Genomic DNA, 20,436 nt, shown 5'->3' on the forward strand with positions numbered 1-20,436 from the left:
TGCCCTTGATGATCTCACAATCCAATAGGGGGACAACATGCAAAGAACTATTTATAAACTAGACATATTCAGTATAAATTGTATACAAATATAAAACCTTATTGATGCTCTCAAGGTACACACTTTGCCCTTTCCTTTTAGGTTCAGACTGCTTGCAGAATCCTCATTATGTTTAGAGGGGCCAGAACTAGGGTGGGAGAACTGACGCTTTGCCCCAGGCTACTGAAATTTAAAGGGTATTGATGCTATTATCCAAATCATTCTTCCTGTCCTCTACCTTCTGCAGATTAACCCCAGGTGATCTCTTTGCCCCACCATCCCATTCTCTTTTGCTTTTGTCTCTAGTTACATCTTTGATGTGTTTCTTTTCTGTTCCACAAATCTCTAGTGCCTCCTTATTACCTATTAAGTAAAAAAGGGACCTTAGAAGTAATTTAATCCAAATGTACAGATCTGGCCATATGTCACCTCTGTACCCCCACAACAAGCCATTAATAGTCTCCCTTGGGAACCTCCAATGAAGTGAGATCATCCAAAGCAGCCCAAGAACTCAACAAAATCCTCCACATGGAGTTTGACTAGGGCATTCAAGGCCCTTCAAAGACAATTTTCTGTGATTCTCTGTTGTAAGTGAAAACTGTCTATTTCAGACTTCACAGAAACTTTTGTTTCCTACCTTTTAAAAATACTTCTCCAACATCTGTGTAAGAGGCATCATGGTCAGAATGGTATATCAGAGAGAATGTTGGGCTCAGAGGCAAGAAGACTTGGGTTTAAATCAGAGACTTGCTAGTAAATATTTAACAACCAGCTCTCTGGGACAGCTAGGTGGTACAGTGGATAAAGCACCACCCCCGGATTCAGGAGGACCTGAATTCAAATCTGGCCTCAGACACTTGACACTAGCTGTGTGACCCTGGGCAAGTCACTTAACCCTCATTGCCCTGAAAAACAAAACAAAACAAAACAAAAAACAACCAAAAAACCCCCCCAAAACACCCAGCTCTCTGAGGGGAAAAAAAAAAGAGATGTGTGATGCACATTTATATCTAATCTGCATTTTTTCCATTACTCTTAAATCTAGGCAATCAGTGAAACAATAAATCAAAACCTGATTTGTAGTTTTCCTGATTTCTGAGATGTAAATGCTCACAATGAAAATTTAACAACCAGCTCTATATTCTATATGAGCTGGGTTCAGAGCACCACTGGTTTCCTCATTTGTAAAACAAGGAGATTGTAGTAGATGGTTAACATACCTTATTAATATGATATCATACACAAATATGCCCTATTCCCTAACTGATAGGATATATCTCCCTCCCTTAGATAAAATGAAGCCGCAGACTGAGCTCAGGAGGCAGACAGATTCAGGAGTCAATTTGTTTAGGAGGGAGGATGTGAAGCATTAATGAATTACTCAGGCAAAAGTCAGTTTCTATATATAACTTCTGTGTTTCCCTTAATTTCTTTAATGATGGTTTATGGGTCTTGGGCATCATACAGGATGCCGGAAATGACACAGAGGCCGAGTGCCTTATAAAAGGATTAGTTTCCCACAGAACCAGTAGCATTGATTGGTGAGTTATGGCCCTCATTCTTAAAAGCAATACCATTTACTTCCCTTGAGTAGTGATTTTTTCCTTAATGGTTGTTAGGGATCATCCATCTGTTTTGGCATCAGCTACTGACTGTGTTCAAGTAAACAAGAAAAACAAAGTCAAAAGGAAAGGGAGAGAGAAAAAAAAAACCTGAACTAAATTGAGCGATCTAAAGGTCCCATTATAACTCGAAGAATGGGTTTTTACTTAGCATGATGTCTGTCTGGCTAACTTAGCTGTCCAAAACAAGCCTAAAACATCCATGCTAAATGTCTGAAGGGTTTAAGTAACATGCAAGGAGAGGAAAAAAATAGGAAATGGACCAAAAAAGATAAAACAGGCATAAAATGTTTATTTTTCAGAAAAGATTGGAATATTAGAGAGACAGTGAAAGAGCAGGGAAATGGAAAATGATCGGGCAGCATGAAAGAAAAGGTCTCAGAGGAGAAATAATTCAAAACTGAAGGGAGTCAGAAGATAAGGGTTCATGATTCAAGGAGAATGGCTATGGTCCGGGAGAGGAATTGCAGTAGATACTTTGTGGAGGGATTGGATTATATTTTAAATGTTTTCAGTAGCCAAAGTTATTACATTTAAATGATGGGATTTATTCTACAAAAAGTCCATTGTGTATCTGTAATGGAACTGAAATTGTCAAATTGATACTCAGTCTCACTCTGGATTCTGGACTGCACACAGGGCATTTCGTTTTCTAGGTCTTAATGTGCATTGAATGCCATCACTATCGCTACAGTGTCCCTAATATCATCATCATCACTACTTAACATTCAGATAGTGCTTTCATTTTAGAAATGTGGAAACTCAAGTCCAGTCTACCATGTTATCTTAACTTCTTTGCCTAGTTCTGCCCTTGCTCTGCCCCCACCACTCAGGGAAAGTCAAATCCCTCTTCCATATGGCTGCTCTTCAAGTACTTGAAGACAATTACTATGTTTCCTCTATGTGTGTGTGATAAATTATTATTATCATCATCATCGTCGTCATTATAACCAATATATTTATAAACATATTAGTATGTTTACCATATTTATAAATGTGATTATATTTGTGTGTATATAATATGTATATCATATATACATATAATTATATAGTATATAATAATATATACAATGTAGAATAGGTTTATAAATATTTATTATTATAAGAATTATATTTGTAAATAGCATTTATTATAATTAACATATCTATAAATATGTATTATATATTAATATTATTTATTATAATAAATAACACTTTTACAATAGAATCAACCAATCAAGGATTTATTAAGAGACAGTACTAGGGGGGTGGCTAGGTGGCGCAGTGGATAGAGCACTGGCTGTGCAGTCAGGAGTACCTGGGTTCAAATCCGGCCTCAGACACTTGACACTTACTAGCTGTGTGACCCTGGGCAAGTCACTTAACCCCCATTGCCCCGCAAAAAAACCAAAACAATCCACACAAGAGACAGTACTAATAAAAGTCCTAGTGAACATGAATGTGAATGGGGGGAGGGAGGGAGAGAAATTGAGAGAGAGAGAGAGAGAGAGAGGGAGGGAAAGAGGGAGGGAAGGAGGCCTGGCCTCAATATCAAGAAGTCCTGGGTTCAAGTCTCATTTCTTACACATGTTGACTCTACAACCCATGGAAAATCACCTAACTTCTTATTGCTCTAGGTCAGTGGTTCCAAACCTAAATAGAAATAGGTGCCACTTAATGATACAAAAAGGTCCCTGCAGGTCTTGTATTGATTTAGAAATCCTCAACTTAACATTATCTGTTTTATTGTATTTTTATTTTGTTAATTATTTCCTAATTATGTTTTAATCTGTTCAACTGCACTGAGAAACATTGTAGGCAGTGTTTGATATCTCTGTTCTAGATAATGCTCTAAGGTTCACTGTAAATTCCAGAGCAGGCATTAGTGGAAGGAATTTCCTCACTTTCTGTTTCAGACCCAGAATTTTTTTTTCTTTTCTTTTTCTTTTGTTTTCAGACTTACAATTTTTGCAAGGCTATTTCCTTATTCCTCTTAAATCATGGTTTTACTCCTTTCTTCCTCTGTCCCTCCCTCCCTCCCTCCCTTCCTTCCTTTCTTCCTTCCTTCCTTCCTTTTCATTGGTTGATATTTTTCATCATTTCCCAATTCCGCCCCCCTCAACCCTCCTTCATTTAGAAAAAGTTAAACAAAACAACCTATCATAGTCAATGGACATCTGACAGTGTATGCATCATACTATACCCATAGTCCCTCACCTCTCTATCAAGAGGAGAGAAAGGTATCATCGATCTTCCTCTGGATCCTATGCTCTTTCCATGCTTCTGTGATACCAATGAACAATGTTTCAATTGATAGCTAACCTGTCTCTGTGAAAGATGCCCTGCTTGCCTATCAGCTCCATTATGATGTGCCCACAGCCCATTTCATCTTTCAGGCTGACAGCCAAAGCAGTAGCGGTCCTCCTGCCCATCCTGGGAAGCTCCTGGATTTTTGGTGTGCTTGCTGTGAATGACCATGCCATTGTTTTCCAGTACATGTTTGCGGTGTTTAACTCTTTGCAAGTAAGTGAATGCATGGGGGTTTAGGGAGCAGGGGGCAGCCAGGCTTCTGGTTTCCTCTCAGGAGATGTAATCTGGAGAGTACTTCTCTCTTCATTCGAGTTAGCCTGACCTTCTGTACCCCTTCATATATCCTGGGAGCCTGTCAGTTATGCAAGATTCCCCTTTTGGTCCTCACCAAAGATAGGAGGGCAAAACAATTGCCAAATAAATGGCTTAGCATTTCCCTGGAGAGATGGCCGGAGAAACAGACATATTGCATACTGCCTCAGATCCAGGGCTTTGGGGAGTGGGTCGGACCACTTCAGGGTTTGATTTTATCTAGTGAAAAATGCAATGCAGGGAGTGGAGAAATGACATGTTTAATCCACAGTCACAGTTATTACAGACAGCTTGGCAAAGGCACAGGCACAGGCACAGGCAAGGGGCTGGGGTAGTTTCAGACAACCCTGGAGATGGTGGGCTGAGGTCTTCCAGCTCTACCTTCAGATGCTCCTGAACTATAATTCCCCACCCATACACAGATCCTGGGTGCCAGGTCACCCACAGTGCCTTGAAAAATAAATTAGATGCCCATTCCCATCCTTTTTCTCTTTGTATGTTCTCCATCTCATCACTCAAGATGTCCTCGCCACCCTAATCCTAAAGAAATGCAGTGTCAAAACTCTATTTTGTACTGTTAGGAGCAAATAAAGAAAGGGTCCCTTAAAGGACACCTGGCTCTATGCAGTTTAAATGCATAGACGAAATAGTAGCTAGACTAAGACAGAAGTCCTGGTTAAAACCAAGCAGGCCATTGCTAAGAGGTGGTTGTTATTCTCTCTGAATGGCTATACAACACACACACATACACAAACCTAACTTTGTTTTGTACACTTTCATCAGTATTCCAAGGGACCAGAAATGGCAACAAAGTGGAGACTTCCTGTGAAGCTGCAGATTGGAAGCCCCCAATGCCTATCCACCCTGCATGAATCTCTTGCATGTATTTCTTTAAGTTCACCACAACGGTCCAGCAAATATTTTTGGGGAGAGGGGGTGCCTTGCCTTCTCCTGACATACTGAAGTTTCCAGTGAAGGACACAGGCAGCCCAGCAGTTATCTTCGGTTTTCATTACATGGCTAGCCAGCCCCACTTTTCTTGGATAGAACACATTTTGTGAGTGTAATTTTGTTGTTTAGTCAATTCATCGTGTCCGGCTCTTTGTGACTCCATTTGGGGTTTTCTTGTCAGAGACACTGCAGTCATTTGCCATTTCTTTCTCCAGTTTATTTTCCAGTTGAGAAAACTGAGGCAGTCAGGGTAAGGTGACTTTCCCAGGGTCAAACAGCTAAGAAGTATCTGAGGCCAGATTTGAAGTCAGGAAGATGAGTCCTCCTGACTCCAGGGCTGGTACTCTATCCACTGCTACATATAATACATCTTACAGCTGTGCTACACTCCTTACTTTTTCAAAGCACTTTTATATCTATGATTCTTTCAAGCATTTTCTCTTTTAGCCCCAGGACTGAGCACAATGCCAGGCACAGAGTAGGTGCGGTAGCTACACTGAGTAGGTGCTCCATGCCTTCTCAGCTTAGTTTCACAACTCACCTCTAAGGTGAGTAGATTTGGGCAGGGTTATGATCCTCATTTCACAGATGAGAAAACAAACTCAGTGCCACACAATAACTTAGTGGATTGAAGACTAGAATCTGGATCTTGTTTCTCCTAAGCCACTGGGTTTTCCACTGTGCCAACCCACATTTGGGCTGTGTAGCTATCTTTGGAGGTTCATGGTTGTAATGCAGTCATCTCTCTGCTTACTGACCCCAGTGAGTGAAGGGAGAAGGAAGAAAAGCTTGTCTGATGGCCATGTCCGACTCTCCAGGCCATGTTTCATTTAGAGATGATGATCCAGGGGCTCTTAATGTTAAGGAGATATACTGGATTTGCAGTCAAAGGACCTGGATTCAAATCCTACTTCTACCACTTAGAACCTATGTGACTTTGGATGATTTATTTTTGCTTTTTGGGACTTCAGCTGCCTTATCTGTGTAGCCTATATAAGGCCCAGAGGACTTTATCCCTTGCCTTTCTAGGCAGCTAGATGTCATAATGGACATCATGCTGGATTTAAGAGTGAGGAAGAGCTGAGTTTGAATCCTGCCTCAGGCACTTACTAGCTGTGTTACCCTGGGCAAGTCACTTTACCCATTTGTCTCCATTTCCTCATCTGTAAAATGGGGGTGATAATTGCACCTACCTTCCAGGGTTGTTTTGAAGACCAGATGAGCTAATATATGAAAAGTACTTTGGCACTATGTAAGTGTGGTGATGATGTCAATTCCCATTCTCACTGATGAATTTCCAGAAAACAGCCAGGGGCTTCTTATTGAATGTGAGAAGCCTAAACCCTCTTTCTAGGATGTTTTCTTCCAGAATACTTACCAGCACTAACATCTCCCCCATATCATCGATCTCATTAACTAACATCATAGAATGGTCTAGACAATTACCATCAATTAGCTTTTAGAAAAGGGATATTTGTTGAGAAGATAGAGTAAGAACAGAAGTACAAAGCAATGCCTCCCATCACCTGGAGGCACGTTCTCCCCTATACCATCTCAGTCTCTGGGAAGCATGAGCTTAAAGTTCATTTGGCTCTTATAAATATTCACCCCTCACTCCCAAGCTGGCTTTCAAACATAGAATGCTAGGACAGAGCTGCTCTCCAGCTTGAGGAGCCTGGCTTCTTGGCTACAGGGTCAATCCAGTGCCAGACTGGTCCTGATCATTCATTTGGACTAAACTAGGGAGGCAGCTAAGAGTCTCAGTGGATAGAGTGCCTGGCACATAGTCAGGGAGAGCTGAGTTCAAATCTGACCTTGGACATGTACTAGCTGTGTGACCCTTAACCGCTTAACCTGGTTTGCCTCAGTTTCCCCATCTGTATAATGAGCCGGGGAAGGAAATGGCAAACTGTTTCTGAAATCTCTGCCAAGAAAACCCCAACTGGGCTCAGACGAGTCAGATGTGACTGCAACGACTGAATGACAACAGCGGACCAGGCTTGCTTGTCTACAAATCCTGGCAAGGACCATTATAGCTTCTGATCTCTGGGCACTTGCTGTTGCCACCTTTCAAAATTCACAAGGTCTCAGCTTAATCCGTTACATTTCTAGTATTTCTTTACTTATGACAGCAAAGAATGGACCCAAAAGGGACAGAAACCACACCAGGGCCACGTGCTTATAAGCTTCATGTCAGAGTAAATAGGTGCCTGGGAGCGGGATTTCGTGATGTCAATTGCTTGCTCTCTTTTAGCAATAGCACAATCATGAGCTTTTGGCCTTATGCCAAGTTTGAGTGAGAGAGGGCATGTGGCTCCTTCCCCAATCAGAGTGTCCCACAGCACCTTGTTCATCACCAGGGAAGGAAAAAAAAAGTATTGCATCTATTTGCGCCACCCCCACCCCGACTCCTCCTTAGAAGTAAGTCAGTCAACAAGCATTTATTGAGTGCCTACTGTGTACCAGGCACTGTGCTAAGCATTGAAGATACAAAGAAAGACCAGACGGGTGTTCACAATCTCATGAGAGTCTCTTTTTTTGTATGCAAAAGTCATACAGTAAGTAGGGAGGAAATGGTCTTCTAATACTTGCCTATACTCTGAATTGCAGAGCAGGACCTTTTCACTCCAAGTCATCAGGAACTTCCAGACATAGGCTCACCAACGTACATGCTCCCAGGACCAAATCCTCATTGGCCAGTCCTCTGTGGCAGCCATAAAATAGGGGGATTGGACCATATGTCATCCTAGGTCCTTTCCAGCTTGAAAGCCATGATCCCATCCTGAGCTCTAGGGCTGAAAGTCCAGGATTAAACACAGCCGGTTGCCCATTGAGAAACAATATTGATCATAGGATCAAAGATGTCAACCTGGAAATGACCTCAGAGGGCATTTAGTTCAACCCCATCCCTTGACAGATAAAGAAATGGAGACCCAGAGAAATGAAATGATTTCCTCAAAGTCACATGGGTTGTAAGTGTGAGAGATGGACCTCAAGCCCATGTTCTCTGATTCCAAATCCCTCCCCCAACCTCCCCAATTTTTCCCTGGACCATGAAGTGAAGAAGCTTCTATATTTTCAGAGACTCATTTATTGAAATATGTAAATGGTTGCTAACTCCTCCCGCTCTTTTTTTTCCCCCCAGGGATTTTTCATCTTTCTATTTCACTGTCTCCTGAATTCTGAGGTGAGTCTGAACTTTCCATGGGTGGTAATAAACTGGTTTTTATTTTGGCATAGAACTCAGAGAAGCTGAAACAATGCCCTACTTGGAGTCAGCCATGGCTATTTTTTTTTGGTCCCTAGAGTCCTGAATCCTCTTTGGTGCCTGAGAAGAGCTGGGCTGGAGGATGGTTGGGGTTTTGTTCCTGTTGCTTAGCAATGCTTTCCTGGGCTGTTTACCTGATCACTGAAGCAGATCAGGAAAAATAAGAGGAGGGGAAGAAAATAATCCAGGCTGAAAATCCCCACTGTGGATTCCACACATTGCTTTGCATGCAACTCAAGGCCACAGACATTTATTAGGGGCCTCCTGCATACAGTGTTGTGTTGGGTCTGATAAAGAGTTGAGATAACACATGGTTCCTGCCCTCAGGGAGCTTAGTATAATAGAAATCAACAGGGTTAGCTGGAACTGACAAGAATACCTGATAGATACCTTGGAGAGGGGCAAGGAATGTTCTCTGTGTTACCTATGGAACGTGACCAGGGAAGGAGGGAAGACTTCCCGGAGGAAATGACATTTTAATATCATTTTAAAGTATCTCTAGGAATTCAATCCATGAAGTGGGGAATGAAGGACTTGGCTAAGCAGAGGGCATTGTGGGAGGTAATACATGGAAGAGTGATCAGTTATAGAAGGTCATAGGGGCCTTTCTTAGGGATTATTTTAGTTCACCCTACTCCCCTCACCCTCATTTTAAAGGTGAGAATGTTGAATCCAGAGATGTGGAGTCATTTGCTCAATATCTCATGGGTAATAAATAGGAGAACTTGGATTCAACTTAATGAATGTTGATTGAATGACTGAAAGAGCTGCCTAGAGCACTAATGAGTGAAGTGATAAGCCTGGCACATAGTAGGTACTAAGTAAGTGTTTACTGATTGATTGAAGTGATGCCCAAAGTCACATAGTGTTGGATGGATTGGTTAATAAATGATTTTTGATTATTTATCATCCCTGTTGTACAAGTGAACAACCTTGGACTTGAGAGGTAGAGTGACTTACCCAGGGACATTCAGCTTCTATGTATATAAGAGCTAGTATTTGATTTTCTAGTTTTCTACAATAAGCCTCTAGTACTTTATTTATTCTACCATGCTTCATATAATAATATTAGTGGTAGCTATATGAATAACAATGGTAATAATTACCAGTATTTATATAACTAAGGTTCACAAAGCTTTTTACAAATAGTATCTCATTTGATCGTCACAGTAATCCTGGGAGGTAGGTGCTATTACTACCCCCATTTTGCAACTGAGGAAACTGAGGCAAACAGAGGTGAAGTGACTGGCCCAGGGTCACACAGCTGATAAGTGTCTGAGGTTAGATTTGAACTCAGGTATTTCTACTTCAAGTCCCACAGTCTATCTGCTGTTCCACCTTTCTGGTATCATAAGCATCTTTATAACTCTCCTCTTGCCCCTTCCCTATCCTTCCCCTTCCAATGGTTAGTAAGCCCCTTGGAGGCTATTGCCTCCCCCCCATACTTTGTATCTCTGAACACTGAACACAGGGCCCAACACATGGCAGGTGATTAAGAAATGTTTGTTGAATCCAATTGGCTTGAATGGAATTAGCTTGCCCGGCTTCCAGAAGAAAGCTCTCCAGCTTCAGGCTCTATCTCTGAGAGAGGCTCCCCCTCCCACTTCCCCAAGAGCCCACGTGTTGATCTGCTGGGTAATGACAGCTCCTAACTCCTGGTTTTCCAAATAAACTTGTAATGGCATCACATGGGTGGATTAATGACTGTGTCCCCAAATGGAGAACATTAAAGGAGATTTTATTGTTCTTTGAAGAACTGGTTTCCAAGGGCCCTTGGGCAACATTAACAGCACCTGAATATTTTAGCTCCTTATATAAACTTGAAGAGAAGGAATTATCTTTGATAAAAAAAATCTTCAAGAGGATTCCTCATATGACTATCTCTGTGTGGTCTTTCCTTTCTTTTTTCTTCTTAAAATGAATAAAGAAATAAAGAAAAAAAATTGGCCACCGTGAATAGAGTGGCATTCAGTCCCCTGGGGTTGAGTTTTTTGGAATGTCATTTCACTTGCAGCTAGAGTGGAAATGTCGTATGTGTGATTTTTTTTTTATTGTTGCTGTTAATTGTACTGCCCACTGCTAACATGACCTTTCATAAATAGATCTAGTGGTGAAAGAGACCTTAGCAGTCATCTCATCAAATGAACTGAATATATGAGACAGCAGTGTGGCATAGAGGATAAAGAACACTGAACACATGAGTCAGGAAGAGCTCAGTTCAAATCCCACCCCAGACACTTACTTGTTGTGTGACCCTGGCCATTATTATCTTTATACAGATGACTCTCAGATCTAATTGTCCAGCCCTAACCTCTCTCTGACCGCCAGTCTCACATCCATAAATACATATTAGACATATTGAATTGGATATCTAAAATGATTTCTCTCTTAAAGTATCTTGGAACTTATTTTTACTCCTTCCCCCCAAACCCCTCCCTTTTCCCTAGCTTCCCTGTTACTGTCAAGGTCATCACCATTCTTCCCATCACCCAGGCTGGCAACCTAAGTGTCATCTTCAACTCTCACTTTCACTTATACCCCCCTTCTGATCAGTCATCAAGTAGCAATTCTACATTCATTACATTTCACCCCCTTTTCTCCTCTGACAATGCCTCTACCACAGTGAGGCTGCTGGTCAGTCTCCCTGCCTCAACTCTCCCCACTCCAATCTATCCTCCACTCAGCTATCAAACCAATCTTCCTAAAATGCATGTCTGAGTGCATCACACTGTCCCCTTCCCTCATTCAATAAACTCAAAGATAATATTTTCTGTTTGACTTTTTTTTTTTGGTGAGGCAACTGGGGTTAAGTGACTTGCCCAGGGTCACACAGCTAATAAGTGTCAAGCGTTCGAGGCTGGATTTGAACTCAGGTACTCCTGATTCCAGGGCCGGTGCTCTATCCACTGTGCCACCTAGCTGTTCCTTCTGTTTGACTTTTAAAGCACTTTGTATCCTGGCCTCTTCCTAAAAGGCTTCTTACACTTTACTGGTCTCCACAGCCTTTGCAGTCCAGTGACAATGGCTGGTCCTCCCATGAGACACTACATCTTACAACTCCAAGGAGTTTTCTCTGTCTATCCCTCATGCACACTTATTTGAGAGGACAAGCTAGCATCAGAATAGGGCATGGACTGGCTGTTGACAGTGTGGAAGCTGAGTCCCTTAAGAAGCTGTGACTCCTCCTCCTCCTCCTCCTCCTCTTCTTCTTCTTCTTCTTCTTCTTCTTCTTCTTCTTCTTCTTCTTCTTCTTTTTCTTCTTTTGGTGAGGCAATTGGGGTTAAGTGACTTGCCCAGGGTCACACAGCTAGTAAGTGTTAAGTGTCTGAAGCCAGATTTGAACTCAGGTACTCCTGACTCCAGGGGTGGTGCTCTATCCACTGCACCACCTAGCTGCCCCAGTTGTGACCCTTCTTAACCCAGCTTCATATTCACTCCATATTTGGGGGCCCTTCAGGCTTGGATGTGGACTTTTCTTCATTCTCTATTGTGCTTAACAGACTTTGCCTTCTATTATGTTTTTCCTATGTAATATACATATATTAAGAGGAGGGGAAGAAAATAATCCTGTAATGTAATATACATATATATCTTATCTCTACAACCACATTGTAAGCTCCTTGAAGCCCCAAACTATGTCATATTTATCTTTGTATCCCTCATAGTACCCAGCATAGTGGAAGATCCTCAGTAAATATTTTCTTGAAGCAATGAATTAATAAAACACTTGAATGAGGAAAATAGGTAATGGATAAATGAAGGCTGGAGTAAATGATTGGATTGAATTATTAAATAGATAAATGAATGACTGAATTAGTTAAATGCTGAATGGATGGATTAATGAAGTTAATGGATAAAGGAACCATGTAAATTAATGAATTGAATGAATAAATGAATATATAAGTGAAAACAGCTTGGATGTTCAGTGGACAGTGGCTTGGCCTTGGAGTCAGGAAAACCTGCATTCAAACCTGGCATCAGATTCTCAATAGCTATGTGACCCCAGGGAAGTTACTTAACTTCTGTTTTCCTCAGGGAATAATATATAGGGATATTAATATAATAATGCATAATATTAACATAGAGTAATAACACCTCCATCACAGGGTTGTTGTAAGGATAAAATAACAATATTTATAAAGTTCTTAGCACATTGCCTGGCACATAGTAGGTGCTCACTAAATTATTGTTTAAACAAAAGTGGGGGAGTGGATAAATGGATAATTGAATGGATGGATAAATTAAGTCAATGAATGGAAGAAGGAATGAAGATAGAAGAATAAACTAAGAGACTGAAAAGATGAACTGGAGACAATGAATAAATGGGAAAACGAATTAATGGATAACATCAAATGAATGAATGAATGAATGAAATTGCAAATGGTGAGTGAAAGAATCCCTAATTTATTATTTGAACACTTCTACAATTCTTAATATATTGAATAGGAATATTTTACTTGTCATTTCCAAATAGTGAATGCTACCTAACATTTGGTTTTCTGTGACCTCAAGTCTCAGGGATTTATTGGGACTACTTAGCATCCCATCTGAGTTTTGCTCTGAAATTACCTCTAATTAGCTCACATCCTCTCCTCTTCACAGGTGAGAGCTGCCTTCAAGCATAAAACCAAGGTCTGGTCCCTCACCAGCAGTTCTATTCGCAACATCAATGTGAAGCCCTTCAACTCCGACATTGTGAGTACCACATTATACTGGGGGTGTAATCAGCCCCCTGCCAGTCAGTACTGGTTCTAAAGCCCAGGGCAATTTCCAAATCAGTGGATATCCCACTGAGTATGTCCTGTCACAAGATGAGGCAAAGATTCATATATGTCAGAGCTTTCTTTGGCCGAGGTTGTAAATGCTTCTTAGAGAACAGACAGAGCAGTGTTTCTCAAATTGGGGCCGAGCATGACTATTGACTGAAGCTTGAGGTGGATCTGTGACCTGAAGGTGAATACTGAGCTGATGCTCATTAACATTCCTCCTCACATTTATAGCACTCTAAGGTTTACAAGGGGGCAGCTAGGTGGCATAGTGGATGGAGTATTGGTCCTGGAGTCAGGAAGACCTGAGTTCAAATCTGGCCTCAGACACTTACTAGCTAGGCAAGTCCCTTAACCCTGTTGGTCTCAGTTTTCTCATTTGTAAAATGAGCTGGAGAAGGAAATGACAAACTACTCCAGTAGCTTTGACAACAACCCAACAACCCAAATAGGGTCACAAAGAGTCGGACATGATTGAAATGACTCAACCACAACGCCAAAGTTTATAAAGAAAAAGTGCTTTTTGGACATGTTCTCAATTGACCCTCAGCCTAACCCTGTGATGCAGGTGTTTTTACTATGTCCATTTTCACTATGTCCATTTTGCTATGTCCATTTTCTAGACAAGGAAACTGAGAGTCAGAAAGTATAAGTGATTTGCCCAGGAGGGAGAGGGAATAAACAAACATTCACATAGAACTTACTATCTTCCAAGGCACAGTGTTAAACACTTTGATAAATATCTCACAACAACTCTGGGAGTAAGTAGATATTACCCCAGCCAAGAAGAAAGGGGTTAATGAAAGTTGGGTCCCACTAATACTTTAATATGGCTTTGTTGTTATCAAGCCCATGTTCATTGGATCCAAATTGACATCATTTGTTAAAGACCTTGTCAGATGAAAATTCAATTTTCTGGCTCATGCCTTAGAGGATGATAAATCAGTGATACCTATAGAGAATTACCGAAACTTAGTGTTGGACAGGCCCAGTTCCCTAACAGATGCAGGAATTCCCTCCATAACTTCAGAGATGTCACGGAAAGAATGCTTGAACTTGGATACCAACTCCCCACTGTGGAGGTGTTTTCTCTGCTTGGGTCTCCATTTCCTCACCTGTAAAAAGAGGAGATCCATTCTAAGGTCTATTCCAGTTCTAACATTCTGTGTTTTTTATTCTCGGATTCCTAGCCCACTGCACAAATACCTACAGAGACAAGGAGCTAAACCCACCAGTCTAGCCCATTCCATTATCGGATATCTCTGACTGTTAAGGAACTCTTCCTTATATTGAACCAATTGAAAAAATTGGTGACTTAGAGAAAACACAAATGTTATATTTTCAAATTAGCTAACACATATGATAGAGTTTGTATCTAAAGACATTTCAACATTTGGGTTTGTTTTTTTTTTTTTGGTGGGGGAGGCAATTGGGGTTAAGTGACTTGCCCAGGGTCACACAGCTAGTAAGTGTCAAGTGTCTGAGGCTGAATTTGAACTCAGGTCCTCGGCTGCTGCTCTGCCCACTGTGCCACCTAACTGCCCCATCTAAAGACATTTCTTTTAGAAAACTGAAATGACTTGAATAAGATAAGACTTAATGAAGATAAATTTAAAGTTTTCCACTTGTGTTGAGAAATTCACCTTTATAAATACACAATGGAGGAAGTTTGGTTAAATAGAAGTTTTCATGAGAATGATCTGGGGGGTCTTAGTGGACTATAAGTTTAATATGAGTTATACAGCAAGCAAAAAACTAATGGAACATCATACTGAATTAGGAGAGGCATGGTGTCCAGGACTAAGGAGGCAATGGTTTTTCTTGAGTATTGTGCTCCTACTAAATTCAATTAACATATGTCCACTTGACGACTACCAGGATAATGCGAGGGCTGGAGAACATGCTATCTAAGCATCTTTTGAAGGGAGTGGGCATGAGAATGGCTTAGAGAAGGGAGAGGGTACATGATAGTAACCCTCAAGTATTTTAAGATCTGTCGTGTGTAGGACTGATCAGATTTGTTCTGCTTGGCCCAAGAGGGCAGACCCAGGAGCAAAAGGGGAAGATGCTTGATGCGGGAAGAAAAACAAATAAAAAATTCCTAACCATGAAGGAAAAGTGGAATGGGCTATTTCAGAAAGCAATGGGTTCACCTTCACTATAGTCATTCAAGGAAAATCTGGATGACTATTAACTGGTCATGTTTCAAAGGAAATAATTTTACATTAAGGTAAAGTTTGGATCAAATAGTCTCTGAGTTGCCTACCAATTCAAATTCGGTGAAATCCTTTTTCTTCTAACTTCTCCCTGTGGCTCCTGGCTTTGTTCTTCAGTGTCGTGCAGAATAATGCCCTACCCTCTTTCCCACGACAACACTTCAACTGTTTGACAAAAATGCTCATGTCACATCCATGTCTTCTCTCCTGACTATTCCTACCCCTTTGGTTTGCAGATGAATGGAACCCGGCCAGGAACAACTCCCACCAAACTCAATACCTGGGACAAGAGCAGCAACTCAGCCAACCGGATTGACCTATCTGCGGTGTGACCCAGGGCCAGCTTCCCTTCAACCTGAAATGCCTGCCATGTCTTTGGGGCTCAGCCCCCACCAGAGCCCCACCCAAATATTCTCACAGATATTCTTAGTAGGATCCTTTCTCCTCATCACTGCCTGGGAAATGGAAACTGGCTGCCTTGCTTGTCAGGTAACTGGCCATCTTCTGCTTGCTCTCTTGTGTTTAATGGAGCTCACCCCTTGGCCATTAGCAGAGTAACTCTTGCCCTGGTGTACACTGGATAGCTTGCTCAGTGATGAGAACAGTAGATAGAAGGAAAGTAAAGAAAAAAGAACACAACACTCCCCTCCCCCACCCCAATGCTGCTGTCTGAAGCCCAGAGCTGCATGGCTACCGTGAACACAAGCCTTCTGAAGGACAAGCTTTGGTTTCAGAAAGAAAAGAATGAAGATAAAATACTTCCTGTTGAGAGTTTGAAGTAAAAGTCTTCTTGCTTCTTTCTGCCATTCTCTGTTTGCACTGAGGAGTCCAGTCATCCCAGGGGTGAATCTGCAGAATACCAAGGACAGAGGCAAAGGCAAGGAAATCCATCTGAATACCCCCAGGACTTGGAACTGAGAAGAGAGAGCTCTGTTCAGCCTTTCATACTGTACTGGAGACTCAAACCCAAGGAAACTAACTGTTGTTGTGCTGTCAAGAGATGCTGAGGTTCACACAGATGCATGGAGTAGCCAACCATCCTTAGGCAGATCATAGGTGTATATGAACTACAATCTATGTGGGATAGCATACATAAATATGCATCTACACACTCACAGCCAATGGCATTTGCATAAACCTACTCATATTATCCTGAGATCTGTGTAAAATTAAAGCTTGCTTCAGAATTCAGAAAGATGTTACCTGTTTTGGTGATACCCACTGCATTTTCCTGATTGCCTTTCCTTCCTACAACTCTCTGTTGACTCCAAGGTTTGCCTCGAGGTTTTGCCTATGAGAACCTTCCAGTTGGAGCTATTTATATCCATGAGAACAGGGGCTCTTTGAGTGCAGGAATTGTTTCATTTTAGTCTTTGTTATCTACCCCTCGGTGCCTAGTATAGTGCCTTTCACAAAGTAGAGTCTGAATTAATGTCTGTTCATTTGACTTGCCCCATGGACCTCAGGGCTTATGAGTGCTAAGTCTTGTCAGGATAATGGCACCTAATTCTAAAATAATCCAGCAGCAAATAACAAAGGAGATAAGATTGCAGCAAAATCCATGAGTAGTCTCCATGGCTTATATTGATACATGCCTTTGGAGTCCTGGGAAATTCATGTCAGCCTCCACCTGTGTTTTCTGAGGCAAAGAGACCTGTGAGGCAAAAGAGACAGACTGGATTCTATGCTAATATTTCCCAGTGGTTTCTGCCACCCACCATCCCCCTGCCATGAGGTTTTACTGCTAAACATAATCTGACATTTCTATTTCCAAAATTTATTCCCCACCAACCACTACCAGGGGTACCTCTCACCTATTTTTTGGAGAGCATTTGGGTGGGGATATATTAAATCATTATCATGAGCAGAGTCTTTGGGTCACTCTAAGTTGCCATACAATGTTGTAGATGGATACTGAATTGGGAGTCAGCAGAGTCTTGGGTTCAAATTCTGTTTCTCACATTTACTAGTTTTATGTCCATGGCAAATCACTTTCCAGAATTTTTGTTTCCTAATTCAGATATGAGGATAGAATGGAAATACCAGCTGAGTTCAGCACATGGTAGAAGGACTTCTGGGGTCAGAGTAAGGGAGACATGGATTTAAATCCCACCTCTGAGTCTTACTATTTTTTGTGATCCTGGATGAGTCATATGACCTACCCCAGCCTCAGTTTCCTCATGTATAGAATGAGAATAGCTATATTAGTGATGTTTACTTAGGAGAATCAAATGAGCTAATGGATATAGAATTCCTTGAAAACCTGCTAACCTTAAAAGGCTATTTAAATATCAGCTACCATTATGATCAGTGTCAATGTCTCCCTCTCACTAAGTAGTGAATCCATGATAGATCAAGTCTTTGATACTCTTCTTCCTTTTCATTTGGCCAATAAGACCAGAGGAGGGGAGGGGAGCAGTGGGGTATGCGATGTGAATGTGGCTGCATCTTCTGCTGTGAACGTGAATGGGTTGGCTTTGGCTCAATCCTTTTGGAAATGGCATTAATTGTTACAATGATGTCTATGGGATCAGCCCTTTGAGAAAACAAGGGCTTTATCGAATAAGTGTGATCCATTGGGAAGTGTGCAAACCAAATACCAGAGAATCATACTGTGATGACGGAGCTCCAAATGTTTATGAAACGTATGGGCAAGATATTTAAACCTATTTTTGATACTAGAAGATGTCTTTGTTTTTTTCAAACTGTGACCATGGATGGATAGAGATTGGAACCCATTCCCTTTTTCTCTCTTTGCTGTATGACAAGACAAGTGATGTTAGGGGTGATATGAATGAGTCCAATTCAGTAAGTTATTAACAGTTGTAGACTGTGTTTTTGTTTTTGCATGCTTGACTCTTTCTTGTTGGTTGTACTGCATAGGATATAGAGCAGACCCCTCAGCAATGTGGCAATAACCTGTTCAATAAACTTGAAGGATGTGCCATTCTGTTGGTGCAGTTGAATCCCCCCACTGATGCATATCACAACCCCACTATAACTTATCTTTGAGTGGTTTTATGATTTAAAAAAATATATCATCTTGGGGTCAATCTTGGGGAGCCAAGTACCCTACTGCTTCAATGAATCTGTATTCTTTTCCATATGGACCCTCATCCTTTCAATGAGGAGAGTTGGAACCCATCCATGTCTGGAACTTCTCCATGATATCCAGAAAATCATCTGATTTGGGGGAGGGTGTGCACTCCTAAGGACCTTTTTCACCTTGACATTGCTTGGACACCAACGGAGTGCCCACACTGTTCATTAGCCATACTCACTCTTGCAATGAAGACCAAGGAAATGCAATTAGACAAGTGTTAGCTATCATTAAGGGTCAAATCTAGTTCTATCCAGGGATAGTTAGTGTTTGTTTTAATGCAACCCCCTAATGCATAGTCATTAAATGATGATATGATTTATTATACTTTTCAATGTGACAGATGAATTAAAAGGAGGACCAAGGTGTTCCCTGCATACACTGAGACCACATTGATATATCTTCTCAAGGTCTCTTCCAGCCTTTACCTTCCCTCACTCTATGATTCAATGAAATAGATTTTCTACAGTTTAGTTCATGATTTTTACCCTATAGCTTGAGATTTGAATGGCATGTAAAGATATAGCATATCCTCATTATGTGTGTGAGTGAATCTAGAAGTTAGAAAACTGTATTATGACTTTGGAATCTGGAGTTTTTGCTTCTTTGGTGTCTGATTAACCAAAATATAGTCAGGATGTGATCTTGCCTCAGCTCAATGCTGTTTCTTTGGTCTAAGTCTTATCTCCTGTTTTCCCTGAGTCTGGCTGATGTGTCCAGAGAGAAACAATCAGTTCAGATTTTCTAAACCTTTCTGTCTTAAGAAATAAAAATAGTGCAATGTATTTATGGGCTTGTATATTGGAGCTTCTGCTATATTTCATCAGTGAAACATAATTTGGCCAAAGATGAAACTGTAATCGAAGGAATTGTGACTTTGTAATAGATTACATCACATAAATGGTAATAAATGCCAGTAAGGAATAAAATTATGCTTTTTTTCCAAATAAAAAATAAGTCTTCATTTCCTGTTAGTAATTTGTAATCTTTTTTCCCCTAGTCTAACTTGAGAACTATAAATCTCTTCAGAAATCATAAGACTAGCGAATGAATGATTGAATGAAAGCATTGATTAGGCACCTCTTGTGTGTGAGGTAGGCAGCTAGGTGGCACCATAATGCTCTGGGCCTGAAGCCAGGAAGACCTGAGTTCAAATCTAGCCTGAGACATTACCTGTGTGATCTTGGGCAAGTCACTTAACCCTATTTGCCTCAGTTTTCTCATCTGTAAAATGAGCTAGAGAAGGAAATGGCAAAACACTCCAGTATCTTTGTCAAGAAAACTCCAAACGACATCACAAAGAGCTGGACACAACTGAAAATGACTGAACAACAAAACAGCCACTTACTACCCTCTCTGAACTTTGGTTTCTTCATCTGCAAAGTGAGGGGGAGAAGGAAATGGCAAACCACTCCAGTATCTTTGCTAAGAAAAACCCAAGGATACTACTATCACCATGGTTCATGGGGTCACAAAGAGAAGGACACAACTGAATGATTGAACAACACAAATGTGTGAGGTACTATTCTAAGGGCCAAGGATACAAATACAAAAGACAACCCCTTCCCTGAAGGAGCTTACTTTCAAACAGGAGGAAAACATATAAAGATGGAAAATAGCATAGCAACTATGGCTTTAGAATTGGAGTCAGGAAGAACTAGGTTCAAATCCTATGTCAGCTATTTAATAGCCGTGTGACCCTGGGAAAGCCATTATCTTCTCGTCCTTGTTTCCTCATCTGTAATATGATGGGGTTGGATTTAATAGCCTCTAATGTTCCTTCCAGCCCTAAATCAATTATTCTATAACTGGAAGTATTAAACCATTGTGAGCCACAGGATGGTCTGTTGTCACCTTCCAACGGGAGGATTGA

At 41.1% G+C, this 20,436-nt stretch overlaps 1 protein-coding gene across 1 annotated transcript in view; it reads left to right on the forward strand.

Moving 5' to 3' along the window:
• Positions 1-19,482, forward strand: part of ADGRD1 (adhesion G protein-coupled receptor D1) — a 482,794-nt gene extending 463,312 nt beyond the window's left edge. Inside the window, exons 22-25 of the mRNA XM_043977059.1 lie at positions 4,037-4,163; positions 8,359-8,400; positions 13,084-13,176; positions 15,700-19,482. Coding sequence (XP_043832994.1) covers positions 4,037-4,163; positions 8,359-8,400; positions 13,084-13,176; positions 15,700-15,795 — 358 coding nt within the window. The 3' untranslated portion in view covers positions 15,796-19,482. The remainder of the gene's footprint in view (positions 1-4,036; positions 4,164-8,358; positions 8,401-13,083; positions 13,177-15,699) is intronic.
• Positions 19,483-20,436: the final 954 nt, after the last annotated feature.

The sequence above is a fragment of the Dromiciops gliroides genome, chromosome 1 (assembly GCF_019393635.1).
Source record: "Dromiciops gliroides isolate mDroGli1 chromosome 1, mDroGli1.pri, whole genome shotgun sequence".
NCBI classification, from domain to species: Eukaryota; Metazoa; Chordata; class Mammalia; order Microbiotheria; family Microbiotheriidae; genus Dromiciops; species Dromiciops gliroides.